At 38.2% G+C, this 25,595-nt stretch overlaps 1 protein-coding gene and 1 long non-coding RNA gene across 3 annotated transcripts in view; one reads left to right on the plus strand and one right to left on the minus strand.

Annotated features, from left to right (window-relative positions):
* Window positions 1-7,738: 7,738 nt before the first annotated feature.
* The window catches only part of LOC128640920 (uncharacterized), a 131,504-nt gene continuing 113,647 nt past the window's right edge, over window positions 7,739-25,595 (plus strand). Inside the window, exons 1-2 of the long non-coding RNA XR_008399417.1 lie at window positions 7,739-7,774; window positions 11,171-11,469. This is a non-coding gene — a long non-coding RNA (uncharacterized LOC128640920). The remainder of the gene's footprint in view (window positions 7,775-11,170; window positions 11,470-25,595) is intronic.
* The window catches only part of LOC128640919 (biotin-dependent 3-methylcrotonyl-coenzyme A carboxylase beta1 subunit), a 57,935-nt gene continuing 43,282 nt past the window's right edge, over window positions 10,943-25,595 (minus strand). The window contains exons 10-13 of one of the 2 annotated variants that reach the window (XM_053693371.1): window positions 25,013-25,158; window positions 13,799-13,880; window positions 11,569-11,648; window positions 10,943-11,081 (exon numbers count right to left, since the gene is read on the minus strand). In XM_053693371.1, the coding sequence (XP_053549346.1) occupies window positions 11,075-11,081; window positions 11,569-11,648; window positions 13,799-13,880; window positions 25,013-25,158 (315 nt within the window). In that variant the 3' untranslated portion in view covers window positions 10,943-11,074. Of the gene's footprint in view, window positions 11,082-11,129; window positions 11,334-11,568; window positions 11,649-13,798; window positions 13,881-25,012; window positions 25,159-25,595 lie in introns of those variants that run through there. The other variant, XM_053693370.1, reaches the window with a different exon arrangement.

A 25,595-nucleotide genomic window follows, 5' to 3' on the forward strand; every position in this document is an offset into this window, starting at 1 on the left:
TCTATCAGCCAATCGGAATTAAGGTAGGAAAAATCTGATTGGCTGATTCAATCAGCCAATCAGATTCAAGTTCAATCCGATTGGCTGATGGAATCAGCCAATCAGATTGACCTCGCATTCTATTGGCTGTTCCGATCAGCCAATAGAATGCGAGGTCAATCTGATTGGCTGATTGGATCAGCCAATCGGATTGAACTTGAATCTGATTGGCTGATTGAATCAGCCAATCAGATTTTTCCTACCTTAATTCCGATTGGCTGATAGAATCCTATCAGCCAATCGGAATTCAAGGGACGCCATCTTGGATGACGTCACTTAAAGGTACAGTCACTTAGTCGTCGGATCAAGAAAGAAGAGGATGCTCTGCGTGGGATGTCTTCAGGATGCTGCCGCTCCGCTCCAGATGGATGAACAGAGAAGATGCCGCCTGGATCAAGACTTCTGATGGATGGAAGACCTCTTCTTGCCCCGCTTGGATGAAGACTTCTGCCGGTCTGGATGTCCTCTTCTGCCCGATCGGATGAAGACTTCGGCCCGCTGGGTGAAGACACGGTAGAGAGATCTTCAGGGGGGTAGTGTTAGGTTTATTTAAGGGGGGTTTGGGTTAGAGTAGGGGTATGTGGGTGGTGGGTTGTAATGTGGGGGGGGGGGTATTGTGTTTTTTTTTACAGGCAAAAGAGCTGTTTTCTTTGGGGCATGCCCCGCAAAAGGCCCTTTTAAGGGCTGGTAAGGTAATAGAGCTGATTACTTTTGTAATTTAGTATAGGGTAGGGCATTTTTTTATTTTGGGGGGCTTTGTTATTTTATTAGGGGGCTTAGATTAGGTGTAATTAGTTTAAAATTCTTGTAATTTTTTTTATTTTTTGTAATTTAGTGTTTGTTTTTTTTGTACTTTAGTTTAGTTTATTTCATTGTATTTAATTGTAGGTACTTGTAGTTAATTTATTTAATGATAGTGTAGTGTTAGGTTTAATAGTAACTTAGGTTAGGATTTATTTTACAGGTAATTTTGTAATTATTTTAACTAGGTAGCTATTAAATAGTAAATAAATATTTAATAGCTTTTGTACCTAGTTAAAATAAATACAAAGTTGCCTGTAAAATTAATATAAATCCTAAAATAGCTACAATGTAACTATTAGTTATATTGTAGCTATATTAATAGCTAGTAGGGGGCTTAGATTAGGTGTAATTAGTTTAAAATTATTGCAATATTTTATTATTTTTTGTAATTTAGTGTTTGTTTGTTTTTTTGTACTTTTCTGATGGATGGAAGACCTCTTCTTGCCCCGCTTGGATGAAGACTTCTGCCGGTCTGGATGTCCTCTTCTGCCCCATCGGATGAAGACTTCGGCCCGGCTGGGTGAACACGACTCAAGGTAGGGAGATCTTCAGGGGGGTAGTGTTAGGTTTATTTAAGGGGGGTTTGGGTTAGAGTAGGGGTATGTGGGTGGTGGGTTGTAATGTGGGGGGGGGATTGTGTTTTTTTTTTTACAGGCAAAAGAGCTGTTTTCTTTGGGGCATGCCCCGCAAAGGGCCCTGTTCAGGGCTGGTAAGGTAATAGAGCTGTTAACTTTTGTAATTTAGTATAGGGTAGGGCATTTTTTTTATTTTGGGGGGCTTTGTTATTTTATTAGGGGGCTTAGATTAGGTGTAATTAGTTTAAAATTCTTGTAATATTTTTTTATTTTTTGTAATTTAGTGTTTGTTTTTTTTTGTAATTTAGTGGGGGGGGTTTGTACTTTAGTTTATTTAATTGTAGATAATTGTAGGTACTTGTAGTTAATTTATTTAATGATAGTGTAGTGTTAGGTTTAATAGTAACTTAGGTTAGGATTTATTTTACAGGTAATTTTGTAATTATTTTAACTAGGTAGCTATTAATTAGTCAATAAATATTTAATAGCTTTTGTACCTAGTTAAAATAAATACAAAGTTGCCTGTAAAATAAATATAAATGCTAAAATAGCTACAATGTAACTATTAGTTATATTGCAGCTATATTAGAGTTTATTTTACAGGTAAGTATTTAGTTTTATATAGGATTCATTTATTTAGTTAATTTAATGACAGTGTAGTGTTAGGTGTTAGTGTAACTTAGGTTAGGATTTATTTTACAGGTAAATTTGTATTTATTTTAGCTAGGTAGTTATTAAATAGTTATTAACTATTTAATAACTATTGTACCTAGTTAAAATAAATACAAAGTTGCCTGTAAAATAAATATAAATCCTAAAATAGCTACAAAGTAACTATTAGTTATATTGCAGCTATCTTAGGGTTTATTTTACAGGTAAGTCTTTAGTTTTAAATAGGATTCATTTATTTAACTATAGTAAACTTATTTCGTTTTATTTAAATTATATTTAAGTTAGGGGGTGTTAGGGTTAGGGTTAGATTTAGGTTTAGGGGTTAATAACCTTATTATAGTAGCGGCGACGATGGGGGCGGGAGATTAGGGGTTAATAATTGTAGGTAGGTGGCGGCGATGTTAGGGAGGGCAGATTAGGGGTTAATAAAATGTATTATAGTGTTTGCGAGGCGGGAGTGCGGCGGTTTAGGGGTTAATACATTTATTATAGTGGCGGCGATTTGCGGTCGGCAGATTAGGGGTTAATACTTGTAGTTAGATTGCGGCGACGTTGGGGGGAGGCAGATTAGGGGTTAATAACTATAATGTAGGGGTCGGCGGTGTTAGGGACAGCAGATTAGGGGTTAATAGCTATAATGTAGGCGGCGGCGATATCGGGTCGGCAGATTAGGGGTTAATACTTGTAGTTAGATTGCGGCGACGTTGGGGGAGGCAGATTAGGGGTTAATAACTATAATGTAGGGGTCGGCGGTGTTAGGGACAGCAGATTAGGGGTTAATAGCTATAATGTAGGCGGCGGCGATATCGGGTCGGCAGATTAAGGGTTAATACTTATAGTTAGATTGCGGCGACGTTGGGGGAGGCAGATTAGGGGTTAATAACTATAATGTAGGGGTCGGCGGTGTTAGGGACAGCAGATTAGGGGTTAATAGCTATAATGTAGGCGGCGGCGATATCCGATCGGCAGATTAGGGGTTAAATAATGTTATTATAGGGTTTGCAATGTGGGGGGGCCTCGGTTTAGTGGTTCATAGGTAGTTTATGGGTGTTAGTGACTTAGTGTACTAAATGGGTGTTAGTGTAGTAAAAACATACCGAATTTCGGAACGGAATAGAACCGAATTCAGCCGAATCCGAATAAATCCGAAACGAATTTATTCGGATCCGAATAAATCCGAAACGAATTTATTCAAATTTTGCCGAATCAGATTCGATCCGAAACGAAATTCTAAAAGTCCGAATCGATCCGAACCGAAAACGAACCGAATTTTTTAGCGGTGCACATGTCTAGAATCCACTGTCTTACAGTGTAAGGGTCTAACATCACTTTGTTAACAATCGCCTCCTCTGTGAGCTCAAAATTTTTTGTAATTGGACCCAAAGAATCCAAATATCTGTCCTGGCAAGCCTTAAGGTATCTGTCAGGGCCTTTTTTAAGGTTAAAATTTTTATTATTGACAAATTTAATAATGTTTGCATCAATCTCCGGGGTAATTGCAGTTTTGTAAGGTAAATCTGGCAGAGGACATTCGGCTTTCAAGGTTGATCTGGCTTTATTAGAGAGAGATTTTCTAAAATAATGGTCTAAAAATTTAGCGACCCTTTTGGATGGTCTCCAATTAGAAGATCTAGGGTGCTGGAGATCTTCTGGGTCCAAGTATTCTAAGCCTTCATTATCAACCAGTTTTTTTATTTTTTAACTTTTTTGAGTTTTTTGGCTCTTTTGGCCTTTGGATAATAATCTGACGAAGAACTCTCAGTAAATTCTGGTGAATAAATGGACTGCCAAGAATTTATATTTGTGTCTGAATTAACGTCAGTTTTCATATTGGAGTCCGAAGACTCAGTTGTAGAGGCTAAGGCCTAGATTTAGAGTTGTGCGGCCAAAGGGGTGCGTTAGCTACTCGTGCTTTTTTTCCCCCGCACCTTTTAAAAACCGCTGGTATTTAGAGTTCACTGAATGGCAGGGTTTTCAGTGCGTTAGGCTCCAAAAAGGGAGCGTAGAGCATCATTTAACGCCATTGCAACTCTAGATACCAGCGGTGCTTACGGACGCGGCCAGCTTCAAAAACGTGCTCATGCACGATTCCCCCATAGGAAACAATGGGGCTGTTTGAGCTGAAAAAAAAACCTAACACCTGCAAAAAAGCCGCGTTCAGCTCCTAACGCAGCCCATTGTATCCTATGGGGAAACACTTCCTACGTCTGCACCTAACACTCTAACATGTACCCCGAGTCTAAACACCCCTAACCTTACATTTATTAACCCCTAATCTGCCGACCCCGCTATCGCTGACCCCTGCATATTATTATTAACCCCTAATCTGCCGCTCCGTAAACCGCCGCAACTAAATTATCCCTATGTACCCCTAATCTGCTGCCCCTAACACCGCCGACCCCTATATTATATTTATTAACCCCTAATCTGCCCCCCACAACGTCGCCTCCACCTAACTACACTTATTAACCCCTAATCTGCCGACCGGACCTGAGCGCTACTATAATAAAGCTATTAACCCCTAATCCGCCTCACTCCCGCCTCAATAACCCTATAATAAATAGTATTAACCCCTAATCTGCCCTCCCTAACATCGCCGACACCTAACTTCAAGTATTAACCCCTAATCTGCTGATCTGAGCTCACCGCTACTCTAATAAATGGATTAACCCCTAAAGCTAAGTCTAACCCTAACACTAACACCCCCCTAAGTTAAATATATTTTTATTCTAACAAAATAAATTAACTCTTATTATATAAATTATTCCTATTTAAAGCTAAATACTTACCTGTAAAATAAATCCTCATATAGCTACAATATAAATTATAATTACATTGTAGCTATTTTAGGATTAATATTTATTTTACAGGCAACTTTGTATTTATTTTAACCAAGTACAATAGCTATTAAATAGTTAAGAACTATTTAATAGCTAAAATAGTTAAAATAATTACAAAATTACCTGTAAAATAAATCCTAACCTAAGTTACAATTAAACCTAACACTACACTATCAATTAATTAATTAAATAAAATACCTCCAATTACCTACAATTAAACCTAACACTACACTATCAATACATTAATTAAATACAATACCTACAAATAACTACAATTAAATAAACTAACTAAAGTACAAAAAATAAAAAAGAACTAAGTTACAAAAAATAATAAAATATTTACAAACATTAGAAAAATATTACAACAATTTTAAACTAATTACACCTACTCTAAGCCCCCTAATAAAATAACAAAGCCCCCCAAAATAAAAAAAATGCCCTACCCTATTCTAAATTACAAAAGTTCAAAGCTCTTTTACCTTACCAGCCCTGAACAGGGCCCTTTGCGGGGCATGCCCCAAGAAATTCAGCTCTTTTGCCTGTAAAAAAACACATACAATACCCCCCCCAACATTACAACCCACCACCCACATACCCCTAATCTAACCCAAACCCCCCCTTAAATAAACCTAACACTAAGCCCCTGAAGATCTTCCTACCTTATCTTCACCTCACCGGGTATCACCGATCGGTCCTGGCTCCAAAATCTTCATCCAACCCAAGCGGGGGCTGGCGATCCATAATCCTGCGGCTGAAGAGGTCCAGAAGAGGCTCCAAAGTCTTCATCCTATCCAGGAAGAAGAGGCGATCCAGACCGGCAACCATCTTGATCCAAGCGGTATCTTCTATCTTCATTCGATGAGGAACGGCTCCATCGATGAAGATAGAAGATGCCGCTTGGATCAAGATGGTTCTTAACTATTTAATAGCTATTGTACCTGGTTAAAATAAATACAAAGTTGCCTGTAAAATAAATATTAATCCTAAAATAGCTACAATATAATTATAATTTATATTGTAGCTATATGAGGATTTATTTTACAGGTAAGTATTTAGCTTTAAATAGGAATAATTTATATAATAAGAGTTAATTTATTTCGTTAGATTTAAATTATATTTAATTTAGGGGGGTGTTAGGGTTAGACTTAGCTTTAGGGGTTAATCCATTTAATACAGTAGCGGCGAGATTCGGTCGGCAGATTAGGGGTTAATAATTGAAGTTAGGTGTCGGCGATGTTAGGGAGGGCAGATTAGGGGTTAATACTATTTATTATAGGGTTATTGAGGCGGGAGTGAGGCGGATTAGGGGTTAATAACTATTATAGTAGCGGTGCGGTCCGCTCGGCAGATTAGGGGTTAATAAGTGTAGGCAGGTGGAGGCGACGTTGAGGGGGCAGATTAGGGGTTAATAAATATAATATAGGGGTCGGCGGTGTTAGGGGCAGCAGATTAGGGGTACATAAGTATAACGTAGGTAGCGGCGCTTTGCGGTCGGCAGATTAGGGGTTAATAAGTGTAGGCAGGTGGAGGCGACGTTGTGGGGGGCAGGTTAGGGGTTAATAAATATAATATAGGGGTCGGCGGTGTTAGGGGCAGCAGATTAGGGGTACATAAGGATAACGTAGGTGGTGGTCGGCAGATTAGGGGTTAAAAAATTTTTATCGAGTGGCGGCGATGTGGGGGGACCTCGGTTTAGGGGTACATAGGTAGTTTATGGGTGTTAGTGTACTTTAGAGCACAGTAGTTAAGAGCTTTATGAACCGGCGTTAGCCCAGAAAGCTCTTAACTACTGACTTTTTTCTGCGGCTGGAGTTTTGTCGTTAGAGTTCTAAAAATCACTTCAGCCACGACTCTAAATACCAGTGTTAGAAAAATCCCATTGAAAAGATAGGATACGCAATTGACGTAAGGGGATCTGCGGTATGGAAAAGTCGCGGCTGAAAAGTGAGCGTTAGACCCTTTAATGACTGACTCTAAATACCAGCGGTAGCCCAAAACCAGCGTTAGGAGCCTCTAACGCTGGTTTTCACGGCTACCGCCCAACTCTAAATCTAGGCCTAAGTCTACCACTCTCTTGACAGCACGTTTCTTGGGAGCAATTATTTCAGAATCTGAATCTGAAGATACATTTTTTAATTTGCGATCTTTAAATCTAGCGTCTGATTTAGACAGACTGGATGCTCCATCAAAATCATTGTAAATATTTCTTTTTAATTTTTTAGATAAATGCTTACTCTTATGAGTAGCTTTTCTGGGGGTTCCAGAATTTTTATTGACAGTATTAATTGCTGTCTGAAATTGATTCCTTAAGTCTTTTATTGAAGAATCAATCATATTTCTGACAGACTCTGCATTAAGAGCAAAAGAGTCCTCTTGAGACATTTTTTAAAAATGTACAGAAAAATATATATATTTTCTATAATGAAATGAATAAATATTAATTTGCTATATATTAAAGTTAAGGGTTAAAAATATGTGAGGAGATTGAGCAAAACAATTACCAAGTTGGTAAAGAAAAACTAACAGAACAATTAAATGAATATTAAAACAATTATAATTAGTTTAGCTAATATACCTTTAAAATATCTAATTTAGTTCACAGAGAAAACGTGTCAACATTGCTTGCAAAACCTACACTTAAAGATCTGGGCGAGTAGCCAAAAGCTGTGCAGAGAGCAACGTTGTAACGATGTTGCTACTCTGACAGCTGAGGTAAACAGAGGGCGGGAAAGATCTGCGTCACTAGAAGCAGATCGTCACAAGATGGGCGGGGTCACGTGACTCATGTAAGATGTCGGCAAAGGGGAAGTAAGACCAACCAGAGCAGAGAGCAGAACCCAAACAGTAAGCAAATATAAATATATAACAAAGAAAAAACGCCACAAAAACGAAATATAATAGAAAGAAAGAAATAAAATGTAAAAAGAAACGATAATAAGAAAGAAGTAAAAAACAGGGTAAAAGACCTAACAAAACTTAGACAAAGACAGTAAAAAATATAACAAGACAAAACGTAATTGACATAAATTAAATAAATACAATTTTAATACACAATAATTTTCAAATGAGCTAGCAAAGAGAATACTTAACTTTGAGAGCAGCAAAATAAAAGAGGCAGTTGGGATTGTGTGTGGACTATTTATAACATATGGAACTGTGCTGATTGATCTGTTTTGAATAGCAACTTCCAATGTGGTTTTTCATTGGTCATTGTTTTTATTTCCATTCTTTCTATGTTATATGTTTAATGTATTACGTTACTTTGAATGGCTGTGGAGTAGTAAAGGAAAAGGCTTATGCAAAATATAAGTCTCTGTCCTTGTAATAAAATCTAACCTAGCAGCTTTATAGCGAAAGGTAGGCTGTACTCTGGATAGAGATAGAATACTTTCCTGGTACAATAAATCAAAGGTTCAAATCTCACTACATGTATATAAATGTGAAGTAATATAATAGAGCTCATACAGGAATGACCCAAAACCCTGCATAGGGATTTGCCACTCAGGTATCTTATTAGACTAAGAGTTTATAAATATATCAGAGGTTTTCCCAACAAAGAACATTCCAAAACTGTAGCTTAATAAATAGACAACGCATTTAGTAGTACATGTCAAAAAGTGTTTGATCTTAAAGGGACATTAAACACTTTGAGATGGTAATATAAAATGATACATTGTATATAATAAAACAACTCTGCAATATACTTCCATTATTTATTTTGTCCCCTTTTCCTGTAATTCCATTCTGAAATTGTGAGCTTTTCAGTTCCTGTTAGAAATGGAAGTGCAGAACACTGTTAAATCCAGCACAACCATTGGCTGCACACTCTAGTGATCTATGTATAACTGTCCCTAATTGGCCACAGCAGAGAAGGTAACACAAGTTACAACATGGCAGCTCCCAGTGTTTTATAGGCATTAAAACTTTACACTTATTTTTTCTCTTTTTAGACAACTAATGAAACTTTAAAAAATACATCTACATGTTAGTCATGGACTAATCTTTTCTTTGAATGCATCATTATATCTAGCATGTATTTAGTGTTTAATGTCCCTTTAAATTGTTGATTTGTATGTTGATGCCTAAAGGGTTACCATTGCAGCATACTATGGCTGGTGGTACAGCTAGGACAATGAAAACATACTTTAGTATTAGACAGCCATGTCTCAGTTATATAATACTGCATCAGATAAGATAGTTTTTTTTTTTTTTTTAAATACATTTTTTATTGAGGTTATTATATATTGACAAAAATAATGATAGTACACGGTATTAACAGGACAAAACAGAATAGTAATTATACCATAAGATGATGCTTCGTTTCGAGCACAACTGTGTGATAAGCAGAACTTTGAATTCAAGAATATAAGCTGTTACATATCAAATAATGACAAACAAGAAAAAGTCAATAATAAGACAGAATACAAACCATCTGTCTACCCTGTCTAGGAGTGGATATGTGGTATTACCAGAGCTAGAACAACAGTTAGCAAATATGGTTATCTCTAAAGCACATATGTATCATAGAACTGGTATATAGGAAAAGAACAAATGAGTCTATGCGAGAATCTTTGGTTCTGAAATAACATGGCAATAAATATCACGTGACCCAAATAAAATAAGTAGTCTATGGATTTGTTCTTCAGGAACCCTTATGCTGTGATTGTGAGTTAGGGTGTGATATAGTTATCCCCAATGTCTCGGCCGCTGACAGAGGGGACTGTTAAGAGTTATATAGGAATTGATAAGTGTTTAAATATCAAGGGAAATTACTTTAGTGCTACTCCTATGGATATAATGTGACATGGTAGGAGGGTCAGTATAAAATATGTTAATATATATTAATCTCAAGTGAGGTAAACATCAGAAAGGCTATATGTGTTAGGACAAATTGGTTGGGGTAAATGACTTAAGACAGCGAAACAAAACATAGATACAATCAGTATTAGAACGTGATGAGCAGTATACTCCGTTTAGACAATAGTAATAGTGAGTATGCTATCTTATTTCACCCTTCAGAGCATGGGGAGAGCTGAGGGAACAGTGTATATAAAGGCACACGTGACTCTGATGCTCTGGAGGATAACAACTAGGGTTAGGACTCATAGTATAATATGCTAAGCATGGGAGTATGGAATATGATAATAATAAAAAGTAACATATGGGATAGCAGGAAGTAAGACTTCATACCATAGAACAAAGTGATGAGAAAGAATTAAAAGAAAGAGAAAAAAAATAATAATTCAGAAACACATAGTTATGATTCCATAAGCTGTATGCTTCATTAAGCAAAAGTCCCCGTAAATATACTATCCTATTCCGATCCTTAGGGCATGGTAACCACTGTGAGATAAGTATTGAACAATGTTCCGATGACTCCATTGTGCGCAATGAGGGTCTTAGGTACCGGTCTGATTGTGTAGTGTCTTTGAGTGTCTTATAGTGGATCCAGTGAACACGGCAGCCCAGAGTTGTGGCCTCTCAGTGTGGCTTCCCTGAGGAGGTATGTTCTCAGTCATCAGCTGCTGGGTAGAGAGCGTTGCAAGTTGCAAGAGAGAGCCGAGGGATTTTGTAGTGTCTGTGATGGATCTGGGCCATTGGTTTAATTTGCCGTCACTCCTGGCTGCTTCTTGAGCTAAGGAGGCAGTTACCTTACTCTCAGTCAGCTGGGCATTGGTTTCGAGCAGGGCAACATCAACCTCTAACTCCCCTAGCCCGACCTGATCCAAGTGTATGTTTTCTACTAAAGTGCACAGCGGGGAGTCAGCCATAGCCGTCGGAGCATGGGTAAATTTAGCTGCAAGCTCTTGGTCAGGGCGTGGGGGGTAGGGCTCTGAGCGCTCTGTTGAAGTTGCTGGTTTTCTGTGTAGGGAGCCGCAAACCTCTCTCAGGGAACTCCACTCTTCTTTGAAAGTATCATGGAGTTTAGAAGAATATGCGTGGAACTTAGTCTCCAGGTCCTGTAGTAATGAGATAATTACAGCCTCCATTTTGAGCGCTTTGTTATGCCAGAGCGATGTTCCTCTGATCTGGTTCAGTGTCCTAGACAATTAGGTAGTATAAGCCCACACTTTTGATATGTTTAATAGTTATTCTCCCCCACAGCTCCAGCTTTAGTAGGGTAAGTTGAGTAATGAAACGGTGTTAACACCTGTTCACCCGGGAAACCGGGGGAGGAGGAGGGATAGAAGAAAAAAAAAATTATATGGCCACCAATAACTCTCAAACTATCTTATCTAGGGCTCCTTCCAGGGTAAGAGTGACATCTGTCGATTTGTCTTAGGCTTCTGCATTAAAGATTGCGATCTGGAAAGACAGATGAAGTAAGGATCTTCTAAACTTCGATGAACTGTCTTGATGGGAGAACGGAGCTCTACAATTTGCTGCCAGCCATTGCTGCTGCCTGGACACGCCCCCCAGATAAGATAGTATTTAAGCATTAGTATTTGCATTAAAGATCACAACCAACCAACAAACTAAATAACTTGAAAGCTGTCAAATCTACATTCTTAAGAGGTAAAACAGGCACATATAAAAAGGTAAGAACACACAAATGCATACATTCTTATTTATTATGTTATTTATTGATATTCTTATTTATTTACAGGTATTTAAAATATTCATTTAAAAAAAATTACATTCTCAACACAGGAGATGCTTGGGTAGTGGGTGTAATGTACTTTTGTTGACTGATTATTCTCAGGCACCTGCCAATAACCTAAAAAAAAGAAAAAGAAGATGTAAGTCATGTTAAATAGAGAGACCTTTAGCAATTATAGGTCTGTAGGAAACTGCAGTTATTTGTCTTCTTTACTAAAAAGGATCAGAGGGCAGGGAATCCAGATAGTCCTGAATTTAGCAGAACAGTTTCAATTACTGCATTAATGGTTGTTCATCTTTTTTTTAAAAAATAATGGCTCTCCCACCATATTAAATTCCAGATTTTTTTTGGAATATGGGCCACCCCTAAACATCTGCTATTTAGTCCTGTTCATCTGAAGTGGAGTGAGAGAGGTATGCTGATCTCCTGGGAGAAAACAACCCTTTGTTTTAATAATGCTCTTTTTCAGCATTACCTTTATTACGTCTCTTACTATATTTGAATATTTTTATCATATCACCTCTCTCCCTTCTCACCTTTAAGATATACATATTTAGGTCATTGAGTCTTTCTTTTAAATTTCACTTTTTAGACCATGTACCATTTTAGTTGCCTTCCTTTTAATCATTCGATGTGCATGATAAGGCATTCTCGTCATGCACATCACTACCTGTAGGCACATGACCAGCATTTATCGGCATGCAGGTGGATCAAGGATCAAACACTGTTTTTGGCAATGCCCCTCACTACAGGCCGGGATTGTTGGTGTACTAGCCTGAGAGTGCCAGTGACATCACCACGTGCATACAAAGGCGGCAGAACCAGGAAGCTCAGAGTAACTGCAAAGGAGATGGATGGGGTGGGGGGTCTTCAAACCCATCAATCGCAACGCCCATAGCAGCTACAAACTTCCAAGACCGCCCATTTGAAAGAAAAAAAAAATGGTATGTGTAGAGACTCCTAATAAAGTTTATTTTGTAGTAGACAAGTCCCTCTCTCAAAAAAAGATATGAATTTCATCTGTATAGTCAGGTGATCACTGTAGTAACAGTATAGTCAGGTGATCACTATGGTAACAGTATAGTCAGGTGATCACTATGGTAACAGTATAGTCAGGTGATCACTGTAGTAACAGTATAGTCAGGCAATCACTGTGGTAACATTGAACACCTTGCAAGACAAAAGTGTCTTTATTTTTGTTCTGAACAATGGGGCCTCTCTATTCTGATTCATAACCCCTCAAAAGCCTGTATGGGCCCCTATTTCATATGTGATTACCCATGATGACAATATAGTAAGGTGATCACAGTAACAGCAGTGGTCACTGGGCCATTTTCAGTATTATTTACTAAAATCTAAGAAAAAATTATAAATGTTTTACAGTTTTTTCCGCAACTATCTCATATGCCATGAATGTAATAATGATATATTGTGAATCTGCTGGGCTTACTGATTTTTTTTTTAACATAATTTGTGTGGGTCATTCACTGAAACGACCACGTGATTTCAAGGCCAAAATTGGGATTCTATTTTATAACCCAAAATACACATTTAGCTTCTAAAATAAGAAAGGAAATAATCTGAAATGTGCTTTGCTGCACCCGGATTGTTGATTGTTTGAGTCAGCAGAAGACACACAAACTGCATTGGCAATGATGCTATTTGTGACATCAGCTACATTGTATGCAGACTTGCTGGCTTTCTAAGCATACACAAGCTGTCTCATGACTTATGGACAGATGTTCAGTAAATACCACCCAACTGTCCTGCATGTTACGGGACTGCCATAGGTTATGAAGTCTGGCCCACTCACCAGTTTTAATGGGCTACCCGAGCCCCACCTGAAACACCCATGGTCAGCCCTCACATATCCACGTCCTGTCTATGACCCGCAGGAAACTCTGCCCTCCTTACATGGTCCCACCCACAAAATGTAGGCGGGCCAATGTTCACAAGTTCATTGACCTCACACATCTCGGAAAGCCTCTGAGAAATGTTGGAAGGTATGTCAGTATGCCGAGTGCACAGTAAAAGTCAGCAATGAAACTGTGATAGGTTTTAGTAGAAACATCTTTGCTTATACATGAGTATGGCTAAAATGCTTCTAACTAAAACTGAAATTCACTATAATGTCCCTTTAATACAGAACGCTAATCTATCAAAAAGGAATCAATATAAATCAGAAACACGTGCATATTTACTGGACTTATAAATGAAAAAAAAGCATATTAGTAATTAACTTTCTAGACTTTTATATGATTATTTACCTTTCGTGAATCTTGAGGTAATATTATTCCATCATCCCACATCCGGGCTGAGGAGTAGAATGCTGTGCTTTGCTCCTTCAACCTAAGACATAAAGTCATGCATCATGTTAGATAAACGTAGTGATACACCTAAGGAGGGTTATGACAATGTGTAGGCTAAAACATAAATGAAGTTACTGGCCTTATTTATATCCTGTCACAATAAAAACTATTTCATCAGAGTTATAAGTTTTAAAAGTTACATCAATGTTTCATGAAATAATGCTGTCTACATTGTAAACTGAATTTTGTAATATATAATGCAACTTTACTTTGCCAAAGTAGTATTATATTTTGTTTTTCTTTTCATTTTTTTCCCTGTCCCCCAGAACAAAAAGACCTTTGCTAACCAATCACAAACTAAGAATTTTATCATGAATTGTTTTTTGTGCATGTGATGTAAAAGAAAAAGAATGAGGTAGCCCTGCCCTCTTCCCTTCATTTAAGGTGGTTTATCACTGATTCAGCTTAGTTAATTATTAATAATAATAATTTATTAAACATGGATTTAAACAACCACACATATTTATATATAATCTCAATCTAATAACTATATATAAATATGTTTTTCTATTTACACAATATTATTTACACCTACAATGCTCACTGCTATTGAAAATAATGCTTTTCCTAACTGATAATCCACCTTAAAGAGAGCAAATGACTAGAGATAGTAGGTGAGGGAAGAGGACAAGTTCACATGAAACTAGATACTATTAAGGGGATAGTCGAGTCAAAACTAAACTTTCATGATTCAGATAGAGCATACAATTTTAAGCAACTTTCTAATTTAACCATATTATTAAATTTGTTCTCTTGGTATCTTTATTTGAAAAAACAAGAATGTAAGCATAGGAGCCAGCCCATTTTTGGTTCAGCACCTGGGTAGCACTTTCTGATTGGTGTCTAAATGTAGCCACCAATCAGCAAGTGCTACCAAGGTGCTGAACAAAAAATGGGCTGGCTCCTAAGCTTACATTTAAATAAAGATACCAAGGGAACAAAGAAAAATTTATAATAGGAGTAAATTAGCAAGTTGCTTGAAAACAAAATTTATGCTTACCTGATAAATTTCTTTCTCGGTATAGAGAGTCCACAACGTCATTCCAATTACTAGTGGGATATTCAACTTCTGTTCAGCAGGAGGAGGCAAAGAGCACCTCAGCAAATCTGTTAAGTGTAACTTCTCTTACCCATAATCCCCAGTCATTCAGCCAAAGTAAAATGGAAAAAGAAGAAAACACAAGGGTATAAAGGTGCCTCAGGTTTACTCAAAAAAACTGCCAAATTATAATTTAAAAAGATGGCGGGGTGTGGACTCTCCATGCCTGGCAAGAAAGAAATTTATCAGGTAAGCTTAAATTTTGTTTTTTTTCCTATGGCATGGAGAGTCCAGAACGTCATTCCAATTACTAGTGGGAACCAATACCTAAGCTAGAGGACATGGAATGAAAAGGGAGGGAGAACAAGGCAGGAGGACCTAAAAGGAAGGCACCACCGCTTGAAGAACCTTTCTCCCAAAAGAGGCCTCAGCCAAGGAAAAAGTATCAAATTTGTAGAATTTGAAAAAAACATGCAAAGAGGACCATGTTGCCGCCTTGCAAATCTGTTCCCCCGAAGCTTAATTTTTGAAAGCCCAAGATGAGGAGACAGCCCTAGTGAAATGAGCCATAATTCTCTCAGGAGGCTGCTGTCCAGCTGTCTCATAAGCTAAACAAATACCTCTTAACCAGAGGGAAAGGGTAGTAGAAGTGGCCTTCTGACCCTTACGCTTTCCAAAGAAAATCACAAACAAGGCAGAAGATTGCGGAAAATCTTTAGTTGCTTGAAGGTAAAATTTTAAAGCACGCACAACATCAAGGTTATGCAAAATATGTTCCTTATGGGAAGAAGGATTAGGACAAAAAGAAGGAACCAACAATTTCCTTATTAATGCTTCGATCCGACACCACCTTAGGGAGAAAACCCAATTTAGTACGAAAGACCGCCTTATCCGCATGAAAAACAAGGTACGGGGAATCACACTGCAGAGCCGAAAGCTCAGAAACTCTGCTAGTGGAAGAAATAGCAAGAAGAAACAAAACCTTCCAAGATAACAATTTTATATCAACAACATGCATCGGCTCAAACAGAGCCTGCTACAAAACTTTAAGAACAAGATTAAGGCTCCAAGGAGGAGCAACAGGTTTAAACACAGGCCTGATTCTGACCAGGGCCTGAACAAAAGCTTGAACATTGGGGCAAATCTGCCAGATGTTGGTGCAAAAGAATAGACAGTGAAGAAATCTGACCCTTCAAAGTACAGACTGACAAACCTTTCTCCAGGCCATCCTGAAGAAAAGATAAAATGCGGGGAATCTGCACCCGGCTCCAGGAGAAGCCCTTAGCTTTGCACTAAAAAAGGTATTAATGCCATATCTTATGGTAAATTCTGCGAGTAACAGGTTTATGAGCCTGAAGCAAAGTTTCAATGACCGCTTCAGAAAAACCACGTCTAGACAGGACTAGGCGTTTATTCTCCAAGCAGTCAGCTTCCATCTTTGGATGGAGGAATGGACCCTGAATTAGAAGGTCCTTCCTCAGAGGTAACCTCCAATGTGGAAGAGATGACATCTTCACTAGATCCGCGAACCAGATCCTGTGAGGCCAGGCAGGAGCTATTAGAATAACAACGCTCTCTCCTGTTTGATACTAGCAATGACTAGTGGAAGGAGAGCAAACGGAGGAAATAGGTATGCTAGATCGAAATTCCAAGGCACCATCAGAGCATCTATCAGAGCGGCCAGAGGATCTCTTGACCTTGATCCATACTTTGGAAGCTTGGCGTTTTGATGAGACGCCATCAGATCCAACTCTGGAATACCCCACTTGAGGGTTATCCTTGAGCACACTTCCGGATGGAGAGTCCACTGCCCAGGATGAAAATCCATCTGCTCAGAAAACCTGCCTCCCAATTGTCCACTCCTGGAATGTGGATGGCAGATAGGAGACAATCGTGAGCTTCTGCAACTGCAGAATGCAAGTCACCACCTTCATGGCCAAGGAACTCTGAGTTCCTCCCTGGTGGTTGATGTAAGCCACTGAGGTGATGTTGTCTGACTGGAATCTGATAAACCGGACTAAGGATAATTGAGGCCAAGCTGTCAAGGCATTGAAGATTGCTCTCAACTCCAAGATGTTTATGGGAAGAGAAGACTATTCCTAAGACCACAGGCACTGAGCTTTTAGAGAACCCCAAACAGCTCCCCAGCCTAACAGGCTGGAGTCCGTAGTCAAAATCACCCAGTAAGGTCTCAGGAAGCAAGTGCCCTGCGACAGATGTTCCTGTGAAATCCACCACGAGAGATCTAGATTTATCCTCTGGTCTCCATTCCATTGACTGAGCATGCAAAGCTGCAGTCGCAGATGGAACTGAGCAAAAGGAATGATGTCCATGGAAGCCACCATCAGACGAATCACCTCCATGCATTGAGCCACTGATGGACGAATAGCAGACTGGAGAGACAGGCAAGAAGAAGTTTGGATTTTCTGACGTCCATCAGGAAAATCTTCATGGACAGGGAATATATGATTGTACCTAGGAAACACACTCTTGTAGCTGGAACTGAAGAAATCTTTTCCAGATTCACTTTCCACACGTGGGAACGTAGAAAAAAGACAACAACATCTCTGTATGAGGTTTTGCTAGTTGAAAAGATGACGCCTGAACAAAGATGTTGTCTAGAAAAGGCGCCACAGCAATACCCTGGGATCTGATCACTGCCAATAGAGCCACCAGAACTTTTGTGAATATTCTGGGAGCCGTGGCAAGACCAAACGGAAGTGCAACAAACTGGAAATGCTTGTACAGAAAGGCAAACCTTAAAAATGGGTGATAATCCCTGTGAATGGGAACGTGTAAATACACGTCCTTCAGGTCTATAGTCGTCATGAACTGACCTTCCTGAACCAATGGAAGAATGGAACGAATAGTTTCCATCTTGAAGGACGGAATCCTGAGGACTACTTTAAGTCTAGGATTGGACCGAAAGTTCCCTCCTTTTTGGGAACCACAAATAGATTTGAATAGAATTCTTGGCCTTGCTCCTCTAGAAGGACTGGTGTACATTAACTTCAAGGGAGGATAGGTCCTCTATGCAATTTAAGAAGGCCTCCCTTTTTACCTGGTTTGAGGATAGTCTTGACAGGAAAAATCTGCCCCTTGGAGAGCAAGACTTGAATCCTATTTTTTGTTTGTTTTGTTTTTTAGAGGAAAAAGTCTAAGTGTAGCATATTTCTTCATGAAAACAAATTATATATGCACAATAAAACTATTACAATTCGATACAATATTTAATACATAGTTGTATAACTTTTTTTTTTTTTAATATTTTTATTGATCTTCCAGCATATTAACATTAATAACATCCAAAAGCCTTGTACAAAAATAAAGCAAGCATGTTGGTAGTACAAAAATATGGGCTAACAAGTTAATAATTCTGGACTTGTTTTTAAATTTTATTAACTAACATATAAACAAATCATAACCATAACCACAGGCTGGACATACCATTTTCAGAAGAGGATGGGAAGTTCAACACAAATTCTAAGTGTAACCTTAATCAGTAGCTAACACAGTCCTAATACTCCACCGTTTCACCAGATACCCCCCAGACACGTGCTATGTGATTATGTCCCACCTCCTCACCTACGTGTTACTATAGTTAAATTAGTGCTGTTTGGGAAATCTCTGTGCTATATATGTGTCCCATAAAGATTGTACCTGAGAGTACGGATTTAAACAAATTAATTTTAGGTAGTGATACTCTTGTAACCATAATATTTCATTGCAGTTATGAACCCATTGTGCTATATATGGGACATCTGGGGATTTCCATTTCTGAGCCAATAGCAATTTCATACTGTTACTTAAAATGTTAAACATTTCTTTTGCGCCATATTCAATTTTCTAGGTGTTCTGTGAAATAGCCATAGGCATGGGTCCAACGGTAATGGCCTTTGCAACCCTTTAGAAGCTTCTACTGCTACATCCTCCCATAAAGAAGTGATTCTAGTACAGGCCCACCATATATGGGTCATTGTCCCTATCTCAGTGCCACATCTCCAGCATTTGTTACGATGTGTGGAATAGCTTTTGGATTCTTACTGGAGTCATGTACCACCTGTGCAAGATTTTTAGATTGAGTTCTAGCAACTTTGCTGATATGGATGATTTAATAATGTTGTGAAAAATTCCCCTTGCCTCCACCTGAGTGATGTCTGTGTTTAACTCACTGTTCCATCTTTCCAGGTAATATTAAACATATCCCGGAGATGGTTGTTGTAATATTTTATATATGAGGGATAGGGAATGTTGTACTGGGATTTTAGCCAAACACAGGCTCTCGAATGAAGTTAAAGGCCTGGTTAGATTTCTCCTATCTTTGTGTTTAAAGATGAAAGATATACATTGGTGATAGAAAAAACAGTTCCGAAAAAGAGTCAAACCCCTATCAAGGAGTTCCCTAGCCGAGTGAATTTTTTCTTCATTACACAGTTGAGACACTAATAAAGTCCTAGCTATTGGTCCCATATGTTGCTGTAATATACGTGAACCGGGGATAAACTCCCCATTCTCAAATAGCCGTGTTAAAGGGGAATGCTTGGATGATATATGTGGAAATTTTGATATGACATCACACCATACTTTAAATGTTTCTAAGCTAAGTGAGTTTAAGTTGTTATTTTGAGGTGTTATTCCCAGAGAAGTCCAGCATTGGGATCCCAAATTACTAATATTGGACATTTCATGTTCTATTTGTACCCATATCTTATGTTGATAGTTATAGAACCAATCAAGTATACGTTGTAGAAATATGGCTTGTCTGTATTTTAACAAGTCAGGGACCCCCAGACCCCCACTCTGCATAGGGTCGGGATACACATGATATTTTTATTTATTCTAGCATTTTCTTTCTCCCATATAAACTCTAGGATTTTTGATTGTAATGATGGCAAAAAATTATAAGGGAGAGGGATAGGCAGAGCCCAAAGAATGTATAATATGCGTGGTAAGACATTCATTTTAAAGATGTTTATTCTTCCTATCCAAGTTGTGTGCAGAGATCTCGAAGACAACAGATCCGCTATTATTCGCTTTTGTAATGGAATATAATTAACCTGAAATAAGTCTTGTGTTCTGTTTGTTAGGTAGACCCCTAAATATTTTAAAGATTTTTTTTGCCATTTAAAGGGACATACCTTCTTGAATCCTATTTTGTAACCCTGGGATACTATGTCCACAGCCCACAGATCTGGGACATTGTGTTTCCAAGCATGTTGAAAAAAGGGAAGCCTGCCCCCCACCTGATCCAAAATTGGATGGAAAGTTCCCTCCTTTTGAGGAACCACAAATAGACTTGATTAGAATCCTTGACCTTGTTCCTCTAGAGGGACTGGTACATTAACTTCAAGGGAGGATAGGTCCTCTACGCAATTTAAGAAGGACTCCCTTTTTACCTGGCTTGAGGATAGTCTTGACTTCTATTTTGTAACCCTGGGATACTATGTCCACAGCCCATGGATCTGGGACATTGTGTATCCAAGCCTGTTTAAAAAAATGGAAAGCCTTCCCCCCACCTGATCCAAAATCGGATCGGGGCGGATCCTTCATGCTGATTTAGAGTCAGCGGAAGGCTTCTTGTTTTGTTTTCCCTTATTCCAAGGCTGGCTGGACTTCCAAGAGGACTTGGATTGGTCTGGTTTGTAAGAAGAGGAGGAAGACTTCTGTCCCTTAAAGTTGCGAAAGCAACGAAAATTAGAAGTCTGTCGACCCTTAGGTCTATTCTTCTTGTCCTGAGGTAGGAAAGATCCCTTTCCACCCATAATCTCTGAAATGATTTCCGCCAGACCAGGACCGAATAGGGTTTTACCTTTATAAAGTAAAGCCAAAAGCTTGGCCTTTGAAGATACATCAGCCGACCAAGATTTTAAACACAGAGCTCTATGAGCTAGAACAGTGAAGCTAGACATCTTAGCTCCCAGTCTAATTACCTGCATGTTGGTATCGCAGATAAAGGTATTGGCTAATTTAAGAGCCTTGATCCAATCTTGGATCTCCTCAATCATAGCACCTGCAACCGTAGCAATACTTGCCGCTGGTTGCCACTGTAAACCTTGATGGATGTACATCTTTTTTAAGTAAGCCTCTAGGCTTCTTATCCATGGGATCCTTAAAGGAACAACTATCCTCTATGTAAAACATACACAAAAGAGTAATACGTTAAGCTGCAGATAATATGTAAAGCGTATACATAAAAACAATGAGAACAAAGCATATGAATAAAGGCAATGATAACAAAGCAAATGTCGACAAATGAGGGGGAGAACAGTAATATAAACTACTAGAAAATCCCAGAATTAAAAGTCCAGCAAAAAATGGCCAGAAAGAACTTAAAATCCCGCAACCGTGGAGCGTCTTGCGCCAATTATAAAACAAATGAGATCTGTATCTAAAGTATGCTGAGCTATAATTTCAGACATCTTGTCTGGAACAGGAAAAACATTCAGGGATGAGGGAGAATCATAAACTCTATTAAATTTAGTAGACTTTTTAGGGTTGACAGCAACCAAAGGTTCAGAGTCGTCCAAAGTAGCTAGAACCTCCTTCAGTAGCAACCGTAGATGTTCAAGCTTAAATCAACTTCTTCAGATTCAGAAGATTTTTTCCCCCATAGTGTCAGAGTCTGAGATCTCTCCTTCAGAAGCTACTGAAGTATCCTCCTCATCAGACAAGTGGGAAAGGTTGACCAACGCAGATGTAGAGGGGTCAAAAACCTTACTAGCAGAAATATGTCTAGATTTCCTCTTACGCTTACCCGAAGTAGGGAAAGCAGATAAAGCTGCAGACAGCACAGAGGTTATCTGTGCAGCAAAATCTCCTGGCAAATAAACACCTCCAGGGAGTTGAGAGGAACCATAGGGCACTGCATGTGAAACAACCATAGCTTGGGACGTCTGAGGAGAAAGCTATGGCATATTCTGAACAGCATTATCCTGAGAGACATATGGCTCAGAAGGAAGTAATTTTCTTTAAATTTTAAGGTCTTAGATAAGCAAGTGGAGCAGAATTGCACAGGAGGTACAAGCTTTCAGACAAAGCAAATATTTTTCAAAGGAAATAGATGTAATATGGTTTGAATCCATAATAACAGAGCTGATTCCCAAATTAATAAAAATTATTAATATTACTAGAACTTTTAAAGAGAAATCATCCTTTGTCAGCAAAAAGGAAAAAAGTCTTTAAACAACGCTTCCCTAACACCTCTATACCTCAGCTAGCTGAGGAGTCTTACCGCACCTGGACCTTAGCACACTAGAACTTAAAATGACTCTCCATATGCAGGTTCGCTGTCAGGGAACCTCCAATAGTAGATAAAACCAGAAGGAAGAGAGATAAAAAGATTCTGGCTATCCGACAAGAAGCCGTTATGCTTACTAACTCACTCCGCTCTGCATACACTAAAGCGGAAGAGCAGATGAGTCACGTGATTGGAGAAGAAAGAAAACTGCATCACAGAAAAGAGAAGCTTTTTTGACCGATCAAAAGAAACATAAAAGTCTAAGCACACCGCTCTCACAGTAATAACCAATGATATATAAAAAGTCAGTAAGCGTCTTGTACTAACAAGAAGATTCCACCTGTATTGCCCCACAGCCTAATCTGTAGTGATTAATAAAAATGAACATCTAGAAGACCTATTTATCCCCTCAAACCAAGCCAGTCTCATAAATGTTAAGGGTAACGTTAAAAGTTTCACATTCCAGTGCCCTGCCAAAAAATGCTGCCCAAAAAATCTATAAAGGTTAAGGTATGTCCCATATGGTGACCCACAAGAGGAATTAACCTCCCAAGTGCTGTCCTTCAATACCTAGACGGCAAAGGCACTTACCTGTGGATCCAGCTGCAGGGCAGGAACAGCTTCTTAGGTGTGATAGACACTCCACTCTCTATAAGGGACCTAAAAAAAAAGAAAGAGCAGAGTAACCAACCATGGCTTTCTATAAAGGGGTGGCAATAATGTTAGAAATAAAGCAAAGACAACCTTGCCACCATTACTCTTACTAAAGATATTGATATGGACACAGCTTAGCCCCAAATCCTTGCTTGCAGGAAAAAGTACCAATAAAAGGATTAAATATCTTCAGACACCATCTTCGCACATCCTCCATTGACAGAGGCAAAGAGAATGACTGGGGATTATGGGTAAGGGAAGTTACACTTAACAGCTTTGCTGGGGTGCTCTTTGCCTCCTTCTGCTGGCCAGGAGTTGAATATCCCACTAGTAATTGGAATGACATACTGGACTCTCCATGCCATAGGAAAGAAATTCCCTGCTCTATCTGAATCATGAAGGTTTAATTTTGACTAGACTATTCCTTTAATCCAAGCGCCCCTGGGAGAACGAGGAAGAAGCACTATTTTAAAATGTATTTTAAAGCAAATGGCAGCAAAATAAATAATTTACATTGCAATAATGTTATGCTTTCAATAATCAAACATTTTATGAAAGTGATAGAAAGGTCAAAATTAAAATGTGTAGGAATGCATTTTATCTTAAAGGGACACTAAACCCACATTTTTACTTTCATTTACCAAAAATAGGCTGGCTCCTTATCTTATATTCCTGCTTTTTCAAATTAAGATAGCAAGAGAACAAAGAAAAAATGCTAATTGGAGTAAATTAGAAAGTTGCTTAAAATTGCCTGCTCTATCTGAATCATGAAAGTAAACATTTGGGTTTAGTATCCCTTTAAATAAAAGCATGTTTGCAATATACTTCATTAGCAAATATGCTCCTAGTAAAAGCAATTACTATTTCAGCGGCATATGTACATATGCTACGTGTGACTAAAGGATCAGGGTTCAAGCACCATGCCTGCTCCGAGATCTGGTGGTGCTGTGTATTTTAATAGTGAAGACTAAATTTGTGTCATACAAGTCACAGCTGACTCTGAAAAGGTGTGGTGTTTGAAAGCAGGTGCACAGGACACAGCATATGTGCATATGCTGCTTAGAAACAGTAATAACATTTACTAGAATTATTTTTGCTAATGGAAGTATATTGCAAAAATGCTTCTATTTAAAGAGACAGTCTAGTCCAAAATAAACTTGCATGATTCAGATAGAGCATGTAAATTTAAACAATTTTCCAATTTACTTTTATCACCAATTTTTCTTTGTTCACTTGGTATTCTTAGTTGAAAGCTTAACCTAGGAGGTTCATATGCTAATTTCTTAGACCTTGAAGGCCGCCTCTTAAGAATGCATTTTAACAGGTTTTTCACCACTAGAGGGTGTTAGTTCATGTTTTTCATATAGATAACACTGTGCTCGTGCACGGGAAGTTACCTGGGAGCCATCACTGATTGGCTAAACTGCAAGTCTGCCAAAAGAACTGAAATAAAAGGGGCAGTCTGCAGAGGCTTAGATACAAGATAATCACAGAGGTAAAAAATATATAAATATAACTGTATTGGTTATGCAAAACTAGGGAATGGGTAAACAAGGGATTATCTATCTTTTAAAACAATAACAATTCTGGTGTAGACTGTCCCTTTAAATTTTAAATGCACCCAATTTACATTTTAAATTTTGACCTTTCTATCCTTTTAAGTTTACTAGATGACACCTAGGAATGTTTTATGCTTATCTTGTAGTCAAAAACAGTAGCAAGAGTTTATTTGTGTAGGAAATACTAGCAAATAGAATGTCAAAAACTGTGAGTACAGTAATTAAAACACAAGAAGATAACAGAATTGTCATTGCTACTTTTTTTTTCCTATCTTCATGTCCCTGTTTCATCTATTTTTATTTTTACAACAAAACTGGCAATATTACAAATATATAACACCCCTCACATCTGATGAAGAATGTAACAATATTTCTTGTAATATAGAACATTCAGCGGTGTGTGGTCCAGCTACTGTATCCAAACTGAAATTGATTTACTAGTTTTCATCCATACAAAAAAGTCTTAGCTAAAAGGGTTTCCTCTATAAAATAGACAAACTGTAAAGTTGGCTGCGCATCTTCAATCTAAATCACAAATAAGCAGATCACATTGATTGAATTTTTGGATTTCAAATTTAGTTTTGAAAAGAAATACAGGAAATAAAGATCAGTAATATACATACTTCTCCAATCTTGTCTTTAGTTCCGACTCATCTGCGATACAATCCTCTCCTAATTGATTGTACATTGGCAAGTTGAAAGAATCCAGAAGGGCAACTCTTGCATTTGGCCAAAGAAACAAAAAGTTTGGATCAAATGATCTTCCGCACTAAGAGAGATATAAATCAACATTATCTACTTTGCAGCTGTGCTATGAAATCAGAGGCAGCTTTAGGTAATTTTGTATAATACTCTCTGATCATAAAGAGAAAATATGGATCAGGAATAAGCAATGCTTCTATTGGGTTAGGCTTACACCATTATACCATAGGCATCTAGATATCTCTCCAAATTAAAAATGTGCTTATTACTCTGCTTCCCATAATGAATACTTAAAGAGACATCGAATTTACAATTAAAGTTTCATTATTCAGTGAGTGCAAAAAAAAATAAAAAAATCCACCTGACTTCTTTTGTCAAATTTACTTTGTCTTGGTATCCTGTATTGAAATGTATTTCATGTTCATGACAGAATACTTAGGTAGGTTTAGGAGTATGTCCATGTCTTTAGGACATTCTTACAAATATTGCTGCACACACTGCTGT

Source organism: Bombina bombina, chromosome 10, assembly GCF_027579735.1.
Source record: "Bombina bombina isolate aBomBom1 chromosome 10, aBomBom1.pri, whole genome shotgun sequence".
NCBI classification, from domain to species: Eukaryota; Metazoa; Chordata; class Amphibia; order Anura; family Bombinatoridae; genus Bombina; species Bombina bombina.